The sequence below is a fragment of the Oncorhynchus kisutch genome, linkage group LG5 (genome assembly GCF_002021735.2).
Source record: "Oncorhynchus kisutch isolate 150728-3 linkage group LG5, Okis_V2, whole genome shotgun sequence".
NCBI classification, from domain to species: Eukaryota; Metazoa; Chordata; class Actinopteri; order Salmoniformes; family Salmonidae; genus Oncorhynchus; species Oncorhynchus kisutch.
Window position 1 is genome coordinate 35,980,884 of NC_034178.2, and position 20,221 is coordinate 36,001,104.

Below are 20,221 nucleotides of genomic sequence, written 5' to 3' on the forward strand. Positions count from 1 at the left end.
TCAAAGTAAACACATATTTGTAGACCGTTTAATGCCAATGTTTTTACACAGAGACGCAGAGTTCACACAGCAGCGCTTATCTTTTTAAAAGACACTGTCAAATGTCTGCTTGTGGACAAACAAACAATTGCTCAATTCTAAATTTGTATCAGTTATTGAGCATCTCTAACATTTCATTGGAGTCTCATGCCTCTGTCCTCGGGGCTGACTTTTTGTATTCATCAACGCTTTCCTTACTTTGATCACTGAAGTCAAATGAGCTTATAAATAAATTGACGACAGTTCAATGTCTGATGTTTCATTCCTTCATGGTATTGACTGGGAATTCTATGATGGTCTCTAGATGAGCATTCTTGATCCTGTGTGTCATGCACCATGTAGTGTATACAGTCCAGATGCCAAAGATCCTCTTTGCAGTTGCACTAAGGCAATATGGCTCTACTTGTTTCAATGCACCAAGGCAATAAAGTAGAACATCTTTGCCAGTACTTTATGTACTTGTCAGTTTGCAGACAATAATAAAGGAAGTTGGTCTTCCTGCAAGTCCTGAAGCAACAGGTCCTTATAGATCAGGCAGTAAATGAATTTCCCTGCACCATCCCCTCTTCCTTATCTTCCTCTACTAGCCCCCGTGTATCCTGGGAAGTGGAGGTCTGATGGTGGTCAGTGGCAGCCGCAGGTTCTGACCACCATGTTGCGGTACTTCTTTAGGATGACGTTGGAGCTGTCGTCAAAGTAGAGGACTGAGATGCCATGGAGCTGGGTGGGGGCACAACAGGGTTTGGGCACTGTCTCTGGGTTTATGAAGTGGACCTGCGGGGGATAGAATATAATACCAGTATCAGGGAAATCAGCCACAATTAGAAAGATTCAAGTGTGTGGGAAAATGTGTGTTGATACTTCAGCAGTTTTTCTCACAGGATGTGAGACATCAAAGAGCGCTTTGATTTCACAAAATGAATATAAGAATTTCAATCAGCTGCTGAATGGTTATATTTACAACGAAGCTAGAGAACCTACAGTGAAACCCTGAGTAAATGCCATATTCAACCCTCTCAGAAATGTACATGATGATATGATTCATGAAAACCATGAATATTCTTACCAGAGTCTGCACAATGGCATGATTGGTAGCGTTCATGTAGGAGTTCAGAGGAAAAGCACATTCGCCCTGGCAGTAGTACGCTGCGTAGCCCTCTGGTGCAATGATCCAGTCCTGAGAGGACAAGTGATAGGACTCATAACAACAGCACATCCAACCAACGGAGATGCAGATGTCATTGAATCTAGTGAAGTCAAACACCTATCTAAGTGGGTGAACAGAGAAAGAGGAGGACGTGCTCAGATCAGAACAGGACTGGTGTGATAGAAAGAGTCGTGGTACTGTACCTGCCATCCCAGATCTCTGAAGCTGACATACAGCTCATGCTTCTTACAGCCCTGTTTCGGGTCTGTGCTGAGGGTCTCTGAAAGACAATGGGTCATATGAACAACATTACAGATGAATCAACACAATCAACTGTGAGCACTGTATCTTGGTATATGCTATCTATTATCCATAGCCTGAATGCTTTAATCAACACAAAGTACTCTAACATGTCAAAGGAGCAGCCATTTTTCTATCATTATGTTACAAGTTTATCCGATAATGTCTGTGTATAGTGGCTAGTGGCTAGATGACTGATTCCTTGTGCTCCAAGTGGGTGCTCCGTTTGTGCACCTGCTGCAGCCTCAGCAACCTTCAGTGCATCCTGGGGAGTCTTGGGTTTTTTGGAGCGGTTGGGGTTGCGCCCCTTGTGGCCGTGGGCAGAACGGACGCTGCGGAGGCGAACCTCGGTTGCCTTGAAGAAGGCCACCATGAAGGGCTGCTTGTCCTGGGGCCCACTGCCCTCCAGCAGCCCCACTAGTCTGGGGTTCACACTCTGACCTGTAGGGGGAGACAGAAAGACATGCACACTTCAGTCCAGGGTACACATTGGGCAAAGAGGGAGAGGTGAAGCCAGAGGATTTACTCTGGCCAAAATCTGCCCGTGTGAGATAAGCCCTTTTTTTTAATGGAGGTCTATGTGAGAGCGTCGAATTACCTGAGGCTTATTTGATCGAATAGCAGTTTAAGGCTGTTACAAATGTACTGATACAAGTGGATGCACGTGGCATTCCGGCAACTTTGAGAGAAGCAACTTAGTTGCGCCTGTTGTTCACACGCATATCTGCCCTCTCATTGGATAGAACTGTTCCATCTGTTCTCGCCTGCCTTCCATCGTTGAGGACATATATTTCTATTGTTAGAGCGGTCACTTGAATATCTTGTCAATATAATAAATCGTCTTTGATATTGGTATGCTTCAGTTCAATCTTATGTGTTGGGTGTGTACCAGGCATAGAGCTCTATCTCTGTTGGACAAGTGGACATACAGCACCCTTTTAACTCAGACAGTGACTCACCGTCCATACTCTCCAGAGCCAGCTGCAGGCCCAGGTTCTGGTCCGGGTTCACCACCCACTGGTTACTGGTGGCCGTGATGTCAAACACAAGCCAGCCCTCCTCTGCAGCCCACACCACCCGCGTGTCCAGAAGGAACAGGTAGTCGTCACTACTACGGGGCATGCAGACTACTAACATTAGATACACAGCACATGCAGTCTAACAGTTAGATACACAACAAAGAGTTTCCGACCTAGGAAGTGTGCTCTAAATTCTAACATTGGTTGACTAAAATCTGCATAAGTGTATAGCCTTGCCACTTCACATTGCAATTCAAACCCTTCTCCTCAGTAGCAGGTGTGATGCTATCTAGTGCAGTATGTAAAAGTAAAGCAGTTATATAAAAGTTGATCTAGATGGTAGATTCATATTCTAATAACAGTAAAGATTAGCCACCCAGAGAGAACACAGGATACATGAAATCCAAAACAAGAGACAACACGCAGTGTCGATCTAACCCTGCCGATAGCTCTTTTAATAATGGCTCTCTCTTTATCACAGATGAAAATTCCCAGACTGATTGGGGCATATCTCACAGACAATGGCTTTGTTTGCAGATTGAGTTTCAGGCCCCCAGGCTTACTCCTCAGGCTGTCTCTTTGTCTTGCTGCCTTGTCTGTATGAAAGGCAAACGTGTCTCTGAATAACAATGCTTTTGTTCTCAGCACCTTCATAGCCTCACCGTCACCGCTGTGGGACAGGCCATGCCTACACACGACTGAGCTCTGATGTCACCGAGCATGACAAGCTGTGTGTTTGTGTGTGTTGGAGAGAAGGGGGTGTTTTTACTCGTTGGAGAAATCCAACTATTGTTCACTCCAATCAAAACGCCTAGTGTGGTCTGTTCTCCAGGAAGAGAGGGGTTGGGTTAAGGGAGGGGTGTTAGGTAATGGAGAAGGGGGATTAAGTGAATGGTGGAGGTGTGGGCATTGAGGGTGGTGTTTGTGGGGGTGCTCTATTTGTTCAAGGTGGCGTCTCTGCTGTTTCAGGGAGTGGTATAACGTTTTATAAGGCCACACACACACAAAGATTAATGGAAGAGGCGTCACCTGTCAGAGGGCTCCTGTAGCACCTGGTACACGCTCACGTGCAAGGTCTCATTCTCAGAACGTTCTCCGATGTAGTCCTTATAGATTCGGAACTCTGCAGCGGAGACAGCTTCTCCCTCTGGGATCCGGGACAAGTCAAAGCGGAATTCCCTGTTGTGCTGAGAAGACAGGACATCCTGATCCAGCTTAGCTGATGAAAGGAGATGGGGAAGAGAAGAGGTTACTCACTACTGATACCAACTCACCCCGGATCAGCTTTTTCCAATGGCTAACCTCACCCATTATGAGCTGTACAACTAACACAGACGCTGGATGGTTAAAGGCACCTCCCTTTTCTCGCCACATCCCCTGGTCTTTTGAAACAGTGGGGGTGCATGTGTCCCAACACACCCACTGCTGTGAATACAATCAGATCGGAATCCAGTCCATGGTTTAATTCTGTCAAAACTGTCGCTGAATCAAAGTCTTCTGATCCACATTGCTCAGCCCACATATAGGATGCACTGTGTCAAAAATAGGAAACTCCTGCTTCCATGAGAGAGCTGATTGATCTAAACATCAGTCTGCATAATGTGCCAATGTGGGAGGAAAACCACACTCAAGGCTCAATTTGGCTCTATGTTTAAATTGCACACATGTGCTGACCACAAGAAAAGCACTGACTGGAAAACCACAGCAGCCAATCCAATGCACATGCAGACATACACCCTGCAGAAACACTATGGTCATAATGTCATCATCTTCAATACACTGATAATACAAGACATGCTCTTTCCATGACATAGACTGACCAGGTGAATTCAGTTGAAAGCTATGATCCCTTATTGATGTCACCTTGATGTCAATACACTTCAATTAGTGTAGCTGAAGGATTAAAGAAGGACTTTTAAGCCTTGAGGCAATTGAGACGGATTGTGTACGTATGCAATTCAGAGGGTGAATGGGAAAGACAAATAATTGAGTGCCTTTGAACGGGGTATGGTAGTAGGTGGGAGGCGCACAAATTTGTGTGTCAAGAACTGCAGCGCTGCTGGGTATTTCACGCTCAACAGTTTCCCGTGTGTATCAACAATGGTCCACCACCCAAAGGACATCCAGCCAACTTGACACAACTGTGGGAAGCATTGGAGTCAACATGGGCCAGAATCCCGGTAGAACGCTTTCGACACCTTGTAGAGTCCATGCTCTGACAAATTGAGGCTGTTCTGAGGGCAATATTAGAAAAATGTTGCTAATGTGTTGTACACTTAGTGTACAGTATGTTTTCCATAATCCACCCTACTATAGGAGAATGCATTTAACCACTATACGTAAAGTACTATAATCTGGAGGTAATGATAAAGCTATAAAATATCATTTATATGAACGGGCTTTCTGAGAGTATGCTTGATAAATCCCAACAGTTGAAATGAACCTTTTGAAGGGCCACCACTGAGATCCACGATATCCCACCCTGCCCTGAAACAGCTGAGCTACTCTCAGAGTTTCCAGAATAATGGTGGTGGGGCAGAGCCAAAGATTTCCTGGAGGTTTCAAACGCCATGTTTTTACAGTGTTACCCAATGTGTTTGTCCTTGGAAAGTTTGGTGGAGGTCTCCGGAGCAATGGGGGACTTCCCACACTGGAGGTGTGCAGAGTGGAGTGATGATTACCCACCTTAAACACATCCTGCCCACTGGCAGCCGCCATGACATCATACGTCTGTCTCACTCATGCCTTGGTATTGTTTCAGTGCCGGATAACACACACACACACACACACACACACACACACACACACACACACACACACACACACACACACACACACACACACACACACAATAGCATAAACCCTCTTACAGCAGACACACAACTTAATGCAGCACACATGCACCAAAATGCTTTAAACCCCTTAAAACGACTTCTAACCGCACACACATGCACAACACACACATACGCCATAAAGAAGAGCATTCTGAACCCTGCTAGTCATTTGTTTGACCGCAATTAAACGCTGGAAAGAAACCAGGGGCGTTTTTATGAAGGCAATAATTGCTTGTAAGGACTTGGTGTGTTTACGTTAGGGACCATTAGCTCCAGAGATCAGCCCTCAGATATGCAAACTTCTCTTTGTGAGGCATTTCAACACTTTTCTTTGCTCATGACGAAGGGTTCAACTTGCCGTGCTGGCGTTAATAATTTTCAGCTGCCAATCAAAATATATGGGTGAAGTTTATGAATATCCTACATCAGAGGCACAACTAAAGCCTAGAAAATCAGTAAGCTGAAACACAGACTGACTGGCAGACAGCCAGATGTGTAATGTACTTAAGTAAAAATACTTGAAAGTACTATTTCAAGAGTTTTTGGAGGCATCTGTACTTTACTATTTATATTTTTGACAACGTTCACTTTTACTTGACAACATTCTTAAAGAAAATAAATGTACTTTTTACTCAATTCATTTTCCCTGACACCCAAAATTATCATTACATTTGAAATGCTTAACAAGACAGGAAAATTGTCAAATTCAACACTTACCAAGAGAACATCCCTGGTCATCCCTACTGCCTCTGATCTGGCGAACTCACTAAACACACATGCTTAGTTTGTAAATGATTTGTATGATCTGAGTGTTGGAGAGTGCCCTTGGCTATCCGTAAATAAATACAAAAACAAGAATATTGTGTCAATCGAAGTAACAATAAAAAAATCTCCATCAAAATCCCTCAGTTCAAGCTAGAGATATATTTTTTTACAATGTCTGAATCTCAATCTGCCGCATTCACCTATGTCGCCCTTCTGCGGTGGAAAGTTACAGCGCTGTCTGTCCGACTAGGAGACATCCCGAAAACCTGTCTTCTCACAAAAACGTCTGTAGCATCCGAACAGTTTGGCCACAAGCCCCATGGCCTCGTCTAAAAGTAACCCATTCAAATGAATGGAAGAAATAAATAAACCATTGCCACAAAACTACAAGGAACAAAATATATATATCTCCTGAGCTTTCTTATATCTCCTAGATAAAGGACAGACAAAACCTTATTCCTTATGATACTTTTTGGACTGTCTTATTTGCCATTTATGAATGTGTTATTCAATGCATTTTTATATAGAAGTAAAGGCCAAATTCTATATTTTATCAAATAATAAAAAATACAAAGATATTGGATACCTAAATCAAATTGTTAAATGATCCATGGTATGACTTTGAAACAACTCCATATGGCACCTGAAACAGGGGTAAACCTACATGAATTTGTCCAATATAAACTTTTGATTGCAACTGTTTGGACTAATGATTCCACCCTAGATCAGCTAGATGAAAGCAAGAGTGTGCCAAGACTGTGTCACTGAATGTGCCACTGTCTGTCATCTTGATTACTCAAATGTGTTTCTTGACATGTGCACCTACATACATTATAAACTTTAATTCATAGAATAGGTTGTAGCAACCTCATGGGTATCGGGAGAATTGGAGTATTATGTACAATGATACACTGAGCTGGGTGAATGGAATATGAATGACAGTCATCCAATATGCTGTAATAGAAATAAGGCCATGCTAAAAAAAAATATATATATATAGTCCTCCCTTATCCGTAAACAGCACCGAACGCCACTGGTAGAAGTTTGACAAAATTCTGTGGTTTATGTTCGAAAACTCTATTTCTTGGATCAGATTACTTTATCCACCAAAACAACCTTACACCTTGCTTGGCATTTCAGCTAAAACCGTGTCCAACGGAAAAATAAAGCAATCTTTCAAAAAGGGATAAAAAAAATAATTGGAGGAATTATAGTATTATGAGTATAGAGTATAAATCCCTGGTGTAATCTCCTTATTCTCCCCCAAAATCAGATTACCATGATAAACAGTCAGCTTTCAATTTAGCCTGTTGGGTTCACACACTGGCGGACTTACCATTAGGCAGAAGAGGCAATTGCCTAACATCATCAAGGGGCCTCATGAGCTTTTCTTTTTCTCGCCCTCCTGGTTTTGACCCTTGCCTGTCCCATCTCTGTACCCTCCTGCCGGCCCACTCTGCCCGCCCCTGACCCTGCCTGCCGACCTGTACCTTTGCCCCTTCTGTGGATTATTGACCCTTGCCTGCCATGTCCTGTCTCTTGCCTGCCCCTTGGACTATTAAACCATTGTTTATTCAACGTGTCTGCATCTGGGTCTTACCTTGATTTCTGATAGTATGAACTGGCCATGACTGACCCAGCAGACACGGCCCAGCTGCGCAACGCCATCTCCACCCAGAGAGCCACCCTCGGTAGGCACGAGAAATTGCTTCGTGGCCTTGGAGAGGGGGTCCAAACGTTGGCTGACCACCATGACTGGGCATTGGCCAATTTGCTGGAGAAATTCCACGGATTCTCAGGGAGGTCGCCTAGCACGGTGGTAACCCCAAAGCTCCACAGCTACTAGCATTGCCGGCTCATCGGTCACTCCACCTTCTCGGGAGCCCCGCATACCTCTGCCGGAATGCTTCAATGGAGTGTACCCTCATCTTCAAGCTTCAGCTCTCCTCCTTCCCCTCGGATCGCTCCAAGATAGCCTACCTCATCACACTGATGTCCGGGAGGGCTCTTACCTGGGCTACCGCCGTGTGGGAACAACAGCCGGCCATATGCGCTAGTCTGGAGGGTTTTGTGGAAGAAGTGAGGAAGGTCTTTGATGCCCCGTTCCCCAGGCGAGAGGCCAGCCGGAAGCTAATCCAGCTTCGGCAGGACTCCTGCAGTGTAGCTGATTATGCGGTGGATTTCCGCATGTTGGCAGCAGAGAGTTCTTGGAATCAAGAGGCACTGTTTGATATGTTCTTGCACGGCACCTCGGAGGAGGTTAAGGATGAGTTTGGAGCCCGGGAGTTACCTACGGAGCTCGATTTCCTCATTGCTTTGACCATCCGTATCGATGGGCGATTACGGGAATGACGGAGGGAGAAGAATATGGATTTCATTCGCACGCCCAGGGATATCACATTGCCTCTGAGTCAACCCGGAAGCTCCCGACGGTCTCGTTGCAGAGAGGACCGGAGGCTTCAAGACCTGCCCCGAGGGCTGCTGAAGACGGCCGAGTCATCACTTCCTGAGACTATGCCACTAGGCAGAGCTGGAATGGCAAAACAGGATCGACACAAAGAGTTGTCTGTATTGCGGGATTCTTTGTCATTTTGTGTCCTCTTGTCCTTTAAAGAAGCCAGACTCACTGGTAGGAGAAAGGACTCTGGTGGGCCATATGGAGAACATTCCTGCTTCCCTTGCTCGCACCCCTTTTCATGACATTCTACTGTGGGGAGACCAGTCCAAATCTCTCCGGGTTCTCATTGACTCTGGGGCTGACGAGAGTTTTTTGGACACTACCCTGGCATCCGAGTTGAACATCCACACTCAGCCCCTCTCCATTCCCATGGACGTTAGAGCGCTGGACTGGCACTGTTTAGGCAGAGTCACCCACAACACCACTCCCATCCACCTACGGGTGTCAGGGAACCACATCGAGGCTATCCAGTTCCTGCTCATTAAGTCCCCTCTGATTCCCGTTACATTGGGATTCTCCTGGCTTTAATGACACAATCTCCTCATTAACTGGTCTACTGGTGCCATCATGGCTGGAACCTGTTGTGCCACGCCCATTGCCTGAAGTCAGCACAACCTGACCCGGGACATCTTCCTGGGGGCTCGGAAGGTGCCCCAGACCGCTCCGCCATTTCCGCGGAGTACCAGGACCTCTGGGATGTGTTCAGCAAGGCTTGGGCCATGTTGCTTCTGCCGTACCAACCCTATGACTGCAGGATTGACCTTCTCCCTTGCACCACGCCACTCCCTAGCTACTGGATTTATCCGTCCCTCTTCCTCCCCCCGCCGGCACAGGCTTCTTCTTCATGGAGAATAATAACAAGACCATGTGCCCGTGCATTGACGATGTGGGGAATCGGGAACTTCTCGCGGTGAAGATCGCGTTGGAGGAATGGCTGAAGAGGGCGGAACATCTGTTCATCATGTGGACTGACCACAAGAACCTGGAGTATCTCCGCTCCGCCAAGCGCCTCAACTCCAGGCAAGCCAGATGGGCCCTGCTGTTCACGGTTCAACTTCTCCCTTTCGTACTGGCTGGCTGGGATCCAAGAATGTCAAGCCGGATGCATTGTCCTTCCGCTATAGCCCCATGACTACTACCCCGGAACCCGAGACCATCCTTCCTGGCGAGCTGGGGGATAGGGAAGCTGGTCCGTGAGGCAGTGTTTCCAGCCAAACCCCAGGGGGCCCTGATAACCGGATGTTCGTACCTGACACGGGCCACTCCGCAGTCCTGGAGTGGGCCCAATCTTCCAGGCTGGTCTGCCACACTGGCGCCCGTCGGACCCTGTCCTTTGTGTAACAGCACATTTGGTGGCCTACTATGGTCCCAGACATGTCCGCATTCATCACCGCTTGCTCAGTTTGAGCACAGAACAAGACTCCTCTCCTCTCTCATCTTTTTAAGTGGGAGAACTTGCACAATTGGTGGCTGACTAAATACTTTTTTGCCCCACTTGTATATACTTGTGTTCTCTGTTTGTCTGTTGCCAGCTCATCTTGTTTGTCAAGCTTACCAGCGTTTGTCCTGTCAGCTCCGTTTTTTTCCCAGCCTCTCTTTTTCTTGCCCTCCTGGTTTTGACCCTCGCCTCTTCCCGTCTCTGTACCCACCTGCCGGACCACTCTGCCTGCCCCTGACCCTGCCTGCTGACCTGTACCCTTGCCCCTTCTCTGGATTATTGACCCTTGCCTGCATTGACCTGTCTCTTGCCTGTCCCTTGGTCTAATAAACCATTGTTTATTCAACTGTTCTGCATCTGTGTCTTACCTTGATTTCTGATACAACTAGTCGAAAGAAGGCCAGTTTTATTGCTTCTTTAATCAGGACAACAGCTTTCAGCTGTCCTAACATAATTGGAAAAGGGTTTTCTAATAATCAATTAGCCTTTTAAAATGATAAACTTGGATTAGCTAACACAACGTGCCATTGGAACACAGGAGTGATGGCTGCTGATAATGGGCCTCTGTAGGCCTATGTAGATATTCCATTAAAATGAAATAAATTAAAAAATGTAATTAAAATCAGCTGTTTCCAGCTACAATAGTCGTTTACAACATTAACATTGTCTACACTGTATTTCTGATAAATGTTAAGTTATTTTAATGGACAAAAAATGACCTTTTCTTTCAAAAACAAGGACATTTCTGAGACCCCAAACTTTTGAACGGTAGTGTATATTCTGTATCCTATCCTATCTTACTCTATGCCGCTCTGACATCGCTCGTCCAAATATTTATATATTCTTAATTCCATTCCATTCCTTTACTTTAGATTTGTGTGTATTGTGTGTATTGTTGTGAAATTGTTAGATATTACTTGTTAGATATTACTGCGCCGTTGGAGCATGAAACACAAGCAATTCACGCCACCCACAATAACATCTGCTTAACACGTGACAAATAACATTTGATTTGAATTGATTAGGGAAACCTGTTCTCGACGAGGTAGTAGATACCCAGCCCGGACCTTAGACTCTAGGGTGAAGAATGAGGCCGGAGTGGATGGCTGCCGGTTTACGGGCTCCCAACCAATTGTGTTATTTTGTGTGTATTTTTTTGCATTGTTTGAAACTCATTTTGTACATAATGTTGATGCTACCATCTCTTATGACCCAAAAGATCTTCTGGACATCAAAACAGCGATTACGCACCTTGAGCTGGAAGAAGATTTTTTCTTAAATGAGTGTGACGCGAAATATATAATGTTGCCCAAAAGGCCCAAATCCCTGTCATTCCGATGAAGAAAATAAGGAAATACAGGGGTCGCAGATCAGTGTGCCTTGTAAGAATTACTCGGCGAGTGGGTAACCCACCTCTACCATTCGTTCTATTGGCCAATGTGCAATCGCTGGAGAATAAACGAGACTATCCTACCAACGGGACATTAAAAACTGTAATATCTGATGTTTAACCGAGTTGTGGCTGAACGACGACACAGATAATATATAGTTGGTTGGGTTTTCCATGGGATGGGGGTGTGTGCGATGTCTAATATTAAGGTAGTCTTGAGGTATTGTTTGCATGAGGTAGAGTACCTCATGATAACCTGTAGACTACACTATAGACCAAGAGAGTTTTCATCTATATTTTTCATAGCCGCCTTTTTACCACCACAAACCGACGCTGGAACTAAGACCGCACTCAACGAGATGTATAAGGCCATAAGCAAACAAAAAAATGCTAATCCAGAAGCAGCTCTCTTAGTGGCGAGGGACTTTAATGCAGGCAAACTTAAATATGTTTTACCTCATTTCTACCTGCATGTCACATGTGCAACCAGAGGGAAAAAAACTCAAGACCACCTTTACTCCACTCACAGAGATGTGTACAAAGCTCTTACTCCCCCTCCATTTGGCAAATCTGACCATAATTCGATCTTCCTGATTCCTACTTACAAGCAAAGACTAAAGCAGGAAGTGCCAGTGACTCGCTCAATACGGAAGTGGTCAGATGATGCGGATGCTACGCTACAGAACTGTTTTGCTAGCAAAGACTGAAATATGTTCTGGGATTCATCTAATGGCATTGAGGAGTATACCATCTCAGTCACCGGCTTCATCAATAAGTGCTTTCACAACGACGATGTCCCCAAAGTGACCATATGTACACATCCCAACCAGAAGCCATGGTTTACAGGCAACATCCACATCGAGCTAAAGGCTTGAGCTGCCGCTTTCAAGGAGCGGGAAAATAATCTGGATGCTTGTAAGAGAAATCCTGCTATGCCCTTAGAAAAACCATCTAACAGGCAACGTGTCAATACAGGACTAAGATTGAATCCTACGCTCGTCAGATTTGGCAGGGCTTGCCAACTATTATGGACTACAAAGGGAAACCCAGCCGCAAGCTGCCCAGTGACGCGAGTCTACCAGATGGGCTAAATGCCTTTTATGATCGCTTCGAGGCAAGCAACACTGAAGCATGCATGAGAGCACCAGCTGTTCCGGACGACAGTGTTATCACGTTCTCCGTAGCTGATGTGAGCAAGACCTTTAAAAAGGTAAACATTCACAAGGCCGCGGGGCCAGAAAGATTACCAGGACGTGTACCAACTGGAAAGTGTCTTCACTGACATTTTCAACCTCTCCCTGACCGGGTCTGTAATACCTACATGTTTCAAGCACCATAGTCCCTGTGCCCAAGAAAGCAAAGTTAACCTGTGTAAATGACTACCACCCCGTAGCACTCACGTCAGTGTCGATGAAGTGCTTTGAAAGGCTGGTCATGGCTCACATCGACACCGTCATCCCAGAAACCCTAGACCCACTACAATTTGCATACCGCCAACAGATCCACATATGATGCAATCTAAATCGCACTCCACACTGCCCTTTACCATCTGGACAAAAGGAACAACTATGCTGAGAATGCTGTTCATTGACTACAGTTTAGCATTCAACACAATAGTGCCCAAAGCTCATCACTAAGCTAAGGACCCTGGGACTAAACACCTCCCTCTGCAACTGTATCCTGGACTTCCTGACTGGCTGCCCCCAGGTGGTAAGGGTAGGCAACAACACATCTGCAACGCTGATCCTCAACATGGGGGCTCCTCAAGAGTGTGTGCTTAGCCACCTCCTGTACACCCTGTTCACCCACGACTGCGTGGCCATGCCCGACTCCAACACCACCACTAAGTTCGCTGACGACAAAACGGTGGTAGGCCTGATCACCGACAATGATAAGACAGCCAGTAGGGAGGAGGCCAGAGACCTGGCAGTGTTGTGCCTGGACAACAACCTCTCCCTCAATGTGAGCAAGACAAAGGAGATGATCATGGACAACAGGAAAAGGAGGGTCGAACACACCCACATTCACATCGACGGGGCTGTAGTGGAGCAGGTTAAGAGATTCAAGTTCCTTGGTGTCCACATCACCAACAAACTATCATGGTCCAAACACACCAAGAAAGTTGACCGGTTGCATCACTACCAGGCATGGTAACTGCTCGGCATCTGACCGTAAGGCACTACAGAGGGTAGTGCGTACAGCCCAGTACATCACTGGGGCCAAGCTTTCTGCCATCCAGGACCTATATACTAGGTGGTGTCAGAGGAAGATCCCAAATATTGTCAAAGACTCCAGTCACCGTCATAGACTGTTCTCTCTGCTACTGCACGGCAAGCGGTACCGGAGCGCCAAGCCTAGGTCCAAAAGGCTCCTTAACAACAATTAATCTAATGGCCACCCGGACTATTTGCATTGACCCTTTGTTTTTACACTGCTGCTACTCGCTGTCTATTATTTATGCATAGTCACTTTACCCCTACCCACATGTACAAATGACCTTGACTAACCTGTACCCCCGCACATTGACTCAGTCCCGGTTCCCCTCATTATTGTTATTTTATTGTTACTTTTTATTTTATTTTATTTACTAAATGTTTTCTTAACTCTATTTTCTTAAAACTGCATTGTTGGGCTTGTAAGTGAGCATTTTGCGGTTAGTCACCTCCTGTACTCCCTGTTCAACACCTGTTGTATTCGACGCATGTGAGAAATACAATTTGATTTGATACAAAACGAATTTCTTTAGTAAAAAGACAGGTGCTGCAGGTAATACTGCTATTATCATTGAGGCAGAGGACATGCATGTGTAGCCCATGTATCTGATGCTGTCTGGCCAAAAAATGTCATACTGTTTTTGGCCAGACGGCATCAGATACATATAGTAAGACAGAGGGGCACTGTTTTGCTTGCTCGGATCCTTTCTCCAGTGAGATAGTTTCAACCTCCTGTGAATTGAAGGAAAGTTGGCGGGTGCACAACGCACTGTTCAGATGCTGGAATTATTTTGGATGAATGTGTGAAGGTAACCTACTTTTTGAAGTGATTTGTTTGACAATCAGATGAAAACACCATGAATGGTTGTATTCATGCCACATTTAAAGGTAATACATTTTTACAGTTACATTATGTCTATACTATAAAACCCTTTTTTTTTATCCCAAAACTCTTATAAGTCAAACTTTAACTATACAGCATAATCTTCTTTATTTCATTTCACATGGAGAGCTGTGAAATATGACGGATAGGCCTGTCTCCTATTCCCATATGCTGCAGGTGTGTTCTCATGGGAGCAAGAACATCCCAGAGACATCTGTATCAGCCTATGGCAGAATCCCAGCAAGAAGCACTAACAGTGCAGGAATGCAGGTCAACTCAGTCCAACCAGGAACCATGCAGTCAGAATATAGTCAGACTGCTAAAGCAGGCCTGAGCTCTGTATTCAGTATCGCTGTAGCTCTATTATAATCACACAGATGGGCAGGCAAGCTACAGATGCGTGCAGTCAAACTGCATCTGTATGGTCAGATGTGTTGCATGGACATGAGATGAATACATATTGGTAGCGGGCAGACTGGATGGTGGTTGGAGATTCTAACACCACTGAGTCTGTGGGCATGTGCATACACTCCATGGCCAAAAGTATGTGGACACCTGGTAGTCGAGCATCTAATTCCAAAAATAATGGGCATTGGAAGACAAAGCTTTTCCACCGTTAATTTGTTTAGAAAGTGAAAGGCACAAAACAAATAAAACTGAACAGATTCCATAATTTCCAAGAAGCGTCAACGTTGGCCACCTATATACCTGCACATACAGTAGAGAGAGGGGGAGGAGTAGCTCTCTTTCCCTCACTGGAAGCTGTGGTTTGTCGAGGGGAAATGCCATAATCCAGTTTGGCTTTAAGCGATCACTCCAGAGACCACCATGACTGGCTCTTTACAAAATGGTGGGAAAACAGACTGCCAATCAACAGGAGAGTGGCCATTGGTTCATGAGAGGATTGGGGCACTGTGTTTCCTTATCTTTCTTTCTCTTTTCTCTGCCCTTCATATGTAAACTCAGCAAAAAAAGAAACGTCCTCTCACTGTCAACTGCGTTTATTTTCAGCAAACTTAACATGTGTAAATATTTGTATGAACATAACAAGATTCATCAACTGAGACATGAACTGAAAAAGTTCCACAGACATGTGACTAACAAAAATTGAATAATGTGTCCCTGAACAAAGGAGGGGGTGGGGGTCAAAATAAAAAAATAACAGTCAGTTTCTGATGTGGCCACCAGCTGCATTAAGTACTGCAGTGCATCTCCTCCTCATGGACTGCACCAGATTTGCCAGTTCTTGCTGTGAGCCCCACTCTTCCACCAAGGCACCTGCAAGTTCCCAGACATTTCTGGGGGGAATGGCCCCTGCCCTCACCCTCCGATCCAACAGGTCCCAGACGTGTTCAATAGGATTGAGATCTGGGCTCTTTGCTGGCCATGGCAGAACACTGACATTCCTGTCTTGCAGGAAATCACGTACAGAACGAGCAGTATGGCTGGTGGCATTGTCATGCTGGAGGGTCATGTCAGGATGAGCCTGCAGGAAGGGTACCACATGATGGAGGAGGATGTCTTCTCTGTAATGCACAGTGTTGAGATTGCCTGCAATGACAACAAGCTCAGTCCGATGATGCTGTGACACACCGCCCCAGACCATGACGGACCCTCCACCTCCAAATCAATACCGCTCCAGAGTACAGGCCTCGGTGTAACGCTCATTCCTTAGACGATAAACGCAAATCTGACCATCACCCCTGGTAAGACAAAACCGCGACTCATCAGTGAAGAGCACTTTTTGCCAGTCCTGTCTGGTCAAGCGACCGTGGGTTTGTGCCCATAGGCATCGTTGTTGCAGGTGATGTCTGGTGAGGACCTGCCTTACAACAGGCCAACAAACCATCAGTCCAGCCTCTCTCAGCCTATTGTGGACAGTCTGAGCACTGATGGAGGGATTGTGCGTTCCTGGTGTAACTCGGGCAGTTGTTGTTGCCATCCTGGACCTGTCCCGCAGATGTGATGTTCGGATGTACCGATCCTGTGCAGGTGTTGTTACATGTGATCTGCCACTGCGAGGACGATCAGCTGTCCGTCCTGTCTCCCTGTAGCGCTGTCTTAGGTGTCTCACAGGACGGACATAGCAATTTATTGCCCTGGCCACATCTGCAGTCCTCATGCCTTTTTGCAGCATGCCTAAGGCACGTTCACGCAGATGAGAAGGGACCTTGGGCATCTTTCTTTTGGTGTTTTTCAGAGTCAGTAGAAAGGCCCCTTTAGTGTACTAAGTTTTCATAACTGTGACCTTAATTGCCTACCATCTGTAAGCTGTTAGTGTCTTAACGACTGTTCCACAGGTGCATGCTCATTAATTGTTTATGGTTCATTGAACAAGCATGGGAAACAGTATTTAAACTCTTTACAATGAAGATCTGTGAAGTTATTTGGATTTTTACGAATTATCTTTGAAAGACAGGGTCCTGAAAAAGGGCTGTTTCTTTTTTTGCTGAGTTCATGCACTTACTTCTTCCCCTTCTCTCTAACAAGGTCACTCCGTACATTCTCACGTGAATTGGAATAAAAGTGTAAAAGTGCCAAATCTATTCCTGATGATAAACTGACATCCTAACACAAACAGTGGTCCTGTGTGGCTCAGTTGGTAGAGCATGGTGTTTCCAACGCCAGTGTTGTAGGTTTGTTTCCCATGGGGAACCAGTATGAAACTATATGCTCTCACTACTGTGAGTTGCTCTGGATAAGTGGATAAGCTAAATGACTGAAATGTAAATGTAAAGCAGGCCATGAAGCCCAACCTGTAAGCCCTGACACAGGACAATGAAGGGGAAATGGTTGTCTTTGGAAGAAAAGCCACATCCGGGTGGGAGTCACAGGCACCATTCCGTCTACTGTTTCACTTTAGTGATATCAGACCCGTAGTGAGATCTCCAAAGGAAACAAAAGCAGGATTTGGGTTTTAGAAACGCAATAATGTCCAAGGAAGCACCCCCCCCCCCCCCCCTCCCCTCCCCTTGATTTACACACACACTGCCAGCTGTCTCCTGTAAAGAGTATTTAGATGCAGTACCTGAGTCTTTATCTCCTTGTCAACTTGTCCTGCCCTCCCCAGGGTACTGAAATGCCTGTTCAAATCCTAGTCATGCGAAACAAAGCCTTGCTGAAGCCGGTCTCCCAGAGCTTTAACAGGATTCAGGGGAAATCGGATACAGCCATGTTGTCATAACATTTACAACTCGGAATGCAGAACAGTCTTAGAGCAGTCTTATCGGAAGCACAGGGAAAGTTACCTCAAAGCCTCCACATTTAGGAGCTGTACACAAATCGAACGTCATACACACAGACAAACACTTAGCTAATGCACTCGGGTTCAACAGTACTGTCCTTTCTGCAAAGTGCCTTCAGACAACAAAAAGGCATTGAAGAAAGCTTTCACTCTTTAATCCTTATGCCAACAGGTAAACTGGAAGTAAGCCTGTTTTTTTCAGTCAACTCCTGTGCTATAAGGCTAGGTTAAGCCCAGAGAGACTCTTGTCTGGGAGCACCACTGGATCCTCAGCAGTGCTCTGTCTGAGCATTAAAACACACCCACACTTCACCTTGTCTGACCTTTGCTCTCCTAGTCAGCAGACCTACAGACCAGACAGGTCCACAGAGAACCCCTGTGATAAGTGTTTTTCAAAACTATTTTCCAATGAAATGTAGGCCACCCTAGCGATGAGACATTGAGTCACTGAATGAGTCAAAGCAAGCATTAAGAGTGTTTTGTAAACTATCAGCATGACAGTGCCAGTATCAGATATCACAAAGTAAACATAAACAGCTGTTTAGCTAACGTCTAGGTAATGTTCATGTGAGGTGTGTTGAGTAAAAAACTGTTTAAAGAGATTAAGAGCCTGTGTCAAGACTGCGTCGTCTCTTGCGTAAAGGTGAACTAAAATGATTTTTGCTTTTAAAAAATAAAGTAAGATATATGGGGAAAGCTGTTTTATGCTACAGCATTAATGAGATAATGTAGACTAAACAATAACTTCTCAATTCATATCCATCGAAATGAATTGATACGTCTCTGGATAGGGTGATGATAAGGACATACCAATATTGACAAAGCTCATCACCATATCCGCGTCATTGAGAAAACTGCTGTCTTGGGGGGTCACCATCGGGGGTCCCTGGGTCGTGAAGACGGGTTTATAATATGAGTAGCCGGCGGGCTGTTGTCCATAAGTGGAAATAGCGTTGTACAAATTCAGCATAAACATCGGGGCTGCGTTATGTTTGGTGTAGATGTGCGGCCGGGGCCGGTGGGGCAGCCCCAGGATGGAGAGGATTTCTCGCTGCATCTCCCGGCGCTCCTGGTTCCGCAGACGGCGCTGGATGAAGCTGGATTGAACTTCGTTATCCAGAGTGAAGTTAGAAAAAGTTGTCTCGGCCAAAATACAATAACCCCAAGCAAGAACCATCGCCGACGCACGTAGATGCAATAAAACCACCATTATCAAATTCATCCGTGTAATTGATTCATATAAGGGTAGAGATAGGCTATCTAAAATTTGTGTCTCAAATCCGCATGCATTGGAGGACGAATTTAGACCCTGATTTTACTTTAGAAACTAAATCAAACATCAGCCACACATCATCTGCATTGGTGCACACCACTCGCGATTGCTGTTGGAGTGTGCTCGCGCTGCTGCTGCGATGTCAAGCAGCTCCCCTGCCATCGGACTTTATTGAGTTGCAGTATCTGAGGGGAGGGGTCAGTGGGCTCTGGGATGGGATTTCCCCGTGGGGGATCAGGGGGGAGGGGGGGGGGGTCAATGTCGTTGCTGGTTGCGTATGCACCTCTATCTGGGTAAACGTTTAAAACCGAATTGTCCTGTCCTATCAATCCTTTGTTTGGACATGATTGCAACTAGTGTATCAGTTGATAAACTGGTGCCATATAGCTACTAAGTAACTTAGACAAGAATTCAGTAGATTCTGTTAAATTGTGCACCTGATAAACTTGCAGGTGTGCAAATAGTATAACCACCACAAGTTTATCATTATCACAGTTTATCTCATTTGAGCTTTTCCTATAGGGACAACATTTACGCATACAGTTTTTACTAGCTTGCATGCTGGCATGTGCGCGCACACACACACACACACAAAATACCAATATAAATTAGAAGAGCTGAAAGCACCTGTTTCCAATAGGTCTATCCAGACTCAAAGGTTCCACTCCAGCCTAATTTTGAACTGCAAGTGAAGCATGTGACAGTTAGGGACAGTTGATTACTTCTTGGCACAGCATTGACTCCTGCTGTGTAAGTGCCTCCCTTTCCCATTACTGTAACTACAGAGTCTTCAGGCCTGGCGTTCCCCCCGCTGTGTGGCCGTCCCAGGGTTCCTCACTCCTCTGCTCCTGAGCTCAAAGGTCAAATACATCCCAACACAGCTCCTCAGCTGAAAGGTTAAATTGGTATCTGACCAACATCTCGTTTCAATACCCCTCTGGAAAGTTTAGAGCATGCTTTCCAGCCTATTACGTCAATAAATCACAAATTCCAATTGTGTTTTGTTAGGGCACAAGCAACCCTTTTCTACATTACCGATTGTTGCATGAGTGTTCCCACTACTCCCCTGTGGTCAATCAAAGGGTAATGGGTAATGAGGGATAATCCTCTAATCCCTCTTTCACACCAGCAGACACCTTTGAACCTAAACAATGAGTCAGGGTCCACCCTTGTTGTGTGTGAATGATCAACAGCAGCCCTGTGGAGACACATGGCTGC

At 45.5% G+C, this 20,221-nt stretch overlaps 1 protein-coding gene across 2 annotated transcripts; it reads right to left on the reverse strand.

Moving 5' to 3' along the window:
- Positions 1 to 14: 14 nt before the first annotated feature.
- Positions 15 to 19,144, reverse strand: LOC109890976 (bone morphogenetic protein 7). Of its 2 annotated transcripts, none has more exons than XM_020483190.2 (7): positions 18,541 to 19,144; positions 3,535 to 3,724; positions 2,446 to 2,597; positions 1,721 to 1,927; positions 1,390 to 1,466; positions 1,106 to 1,216; positions 15 to 813 (listed from the first exon to the last, which is right to left on the reverse strand). In XM_020483190.2, the coding sequence occupies exons 1-7, from the start codon at positions 18,950 to 18,952 to the stop codon at positions 664 to 666; spliced, it is 1,299 nt and encodes a 432-aa protein (XP_020338779.1). In that variant the 5' UTR covers positions 18,953 to 19,144; the 3' UTR covers positions 15 to 663. The 2 variants fall into 2 exon arrangements, with proteins under 2 accessions (XP_020338779.1, XP_020338780.1); XM_020483191.2 differs by having other exon boundaries at positions 2,446 to 2,594; positions 18,541 to 19,127.
- Between the last annotated feature and the right edge of the window lie 1,077 nt (positions 19,145 to 20,221).

Bases quoted from the DNA above. Each gene is read 5' to 3' on its own strand.
- LOC109890976 (XM_020483190.2), bottom strand. From the start codon at position 18,952: ATGAATTTGATAATGGTGGTTTTATTGCATCTACGTGCGTCGGCGATG. The intron at 3,725-18,540 runs GTATGTCCTTAT...TCCTTTCATCAG, and splicing joins GATGAGCTTTGTCAATATTG to CTAAGCTGGATCAGGATGTC. The intron at 1,217-1,389 runs GTACAGTACCAC...TTGTCCTCTCAG, and splicing joins TCAGAGATCTGGGATGGCAG to GACTGGATCATTGCACCAGA.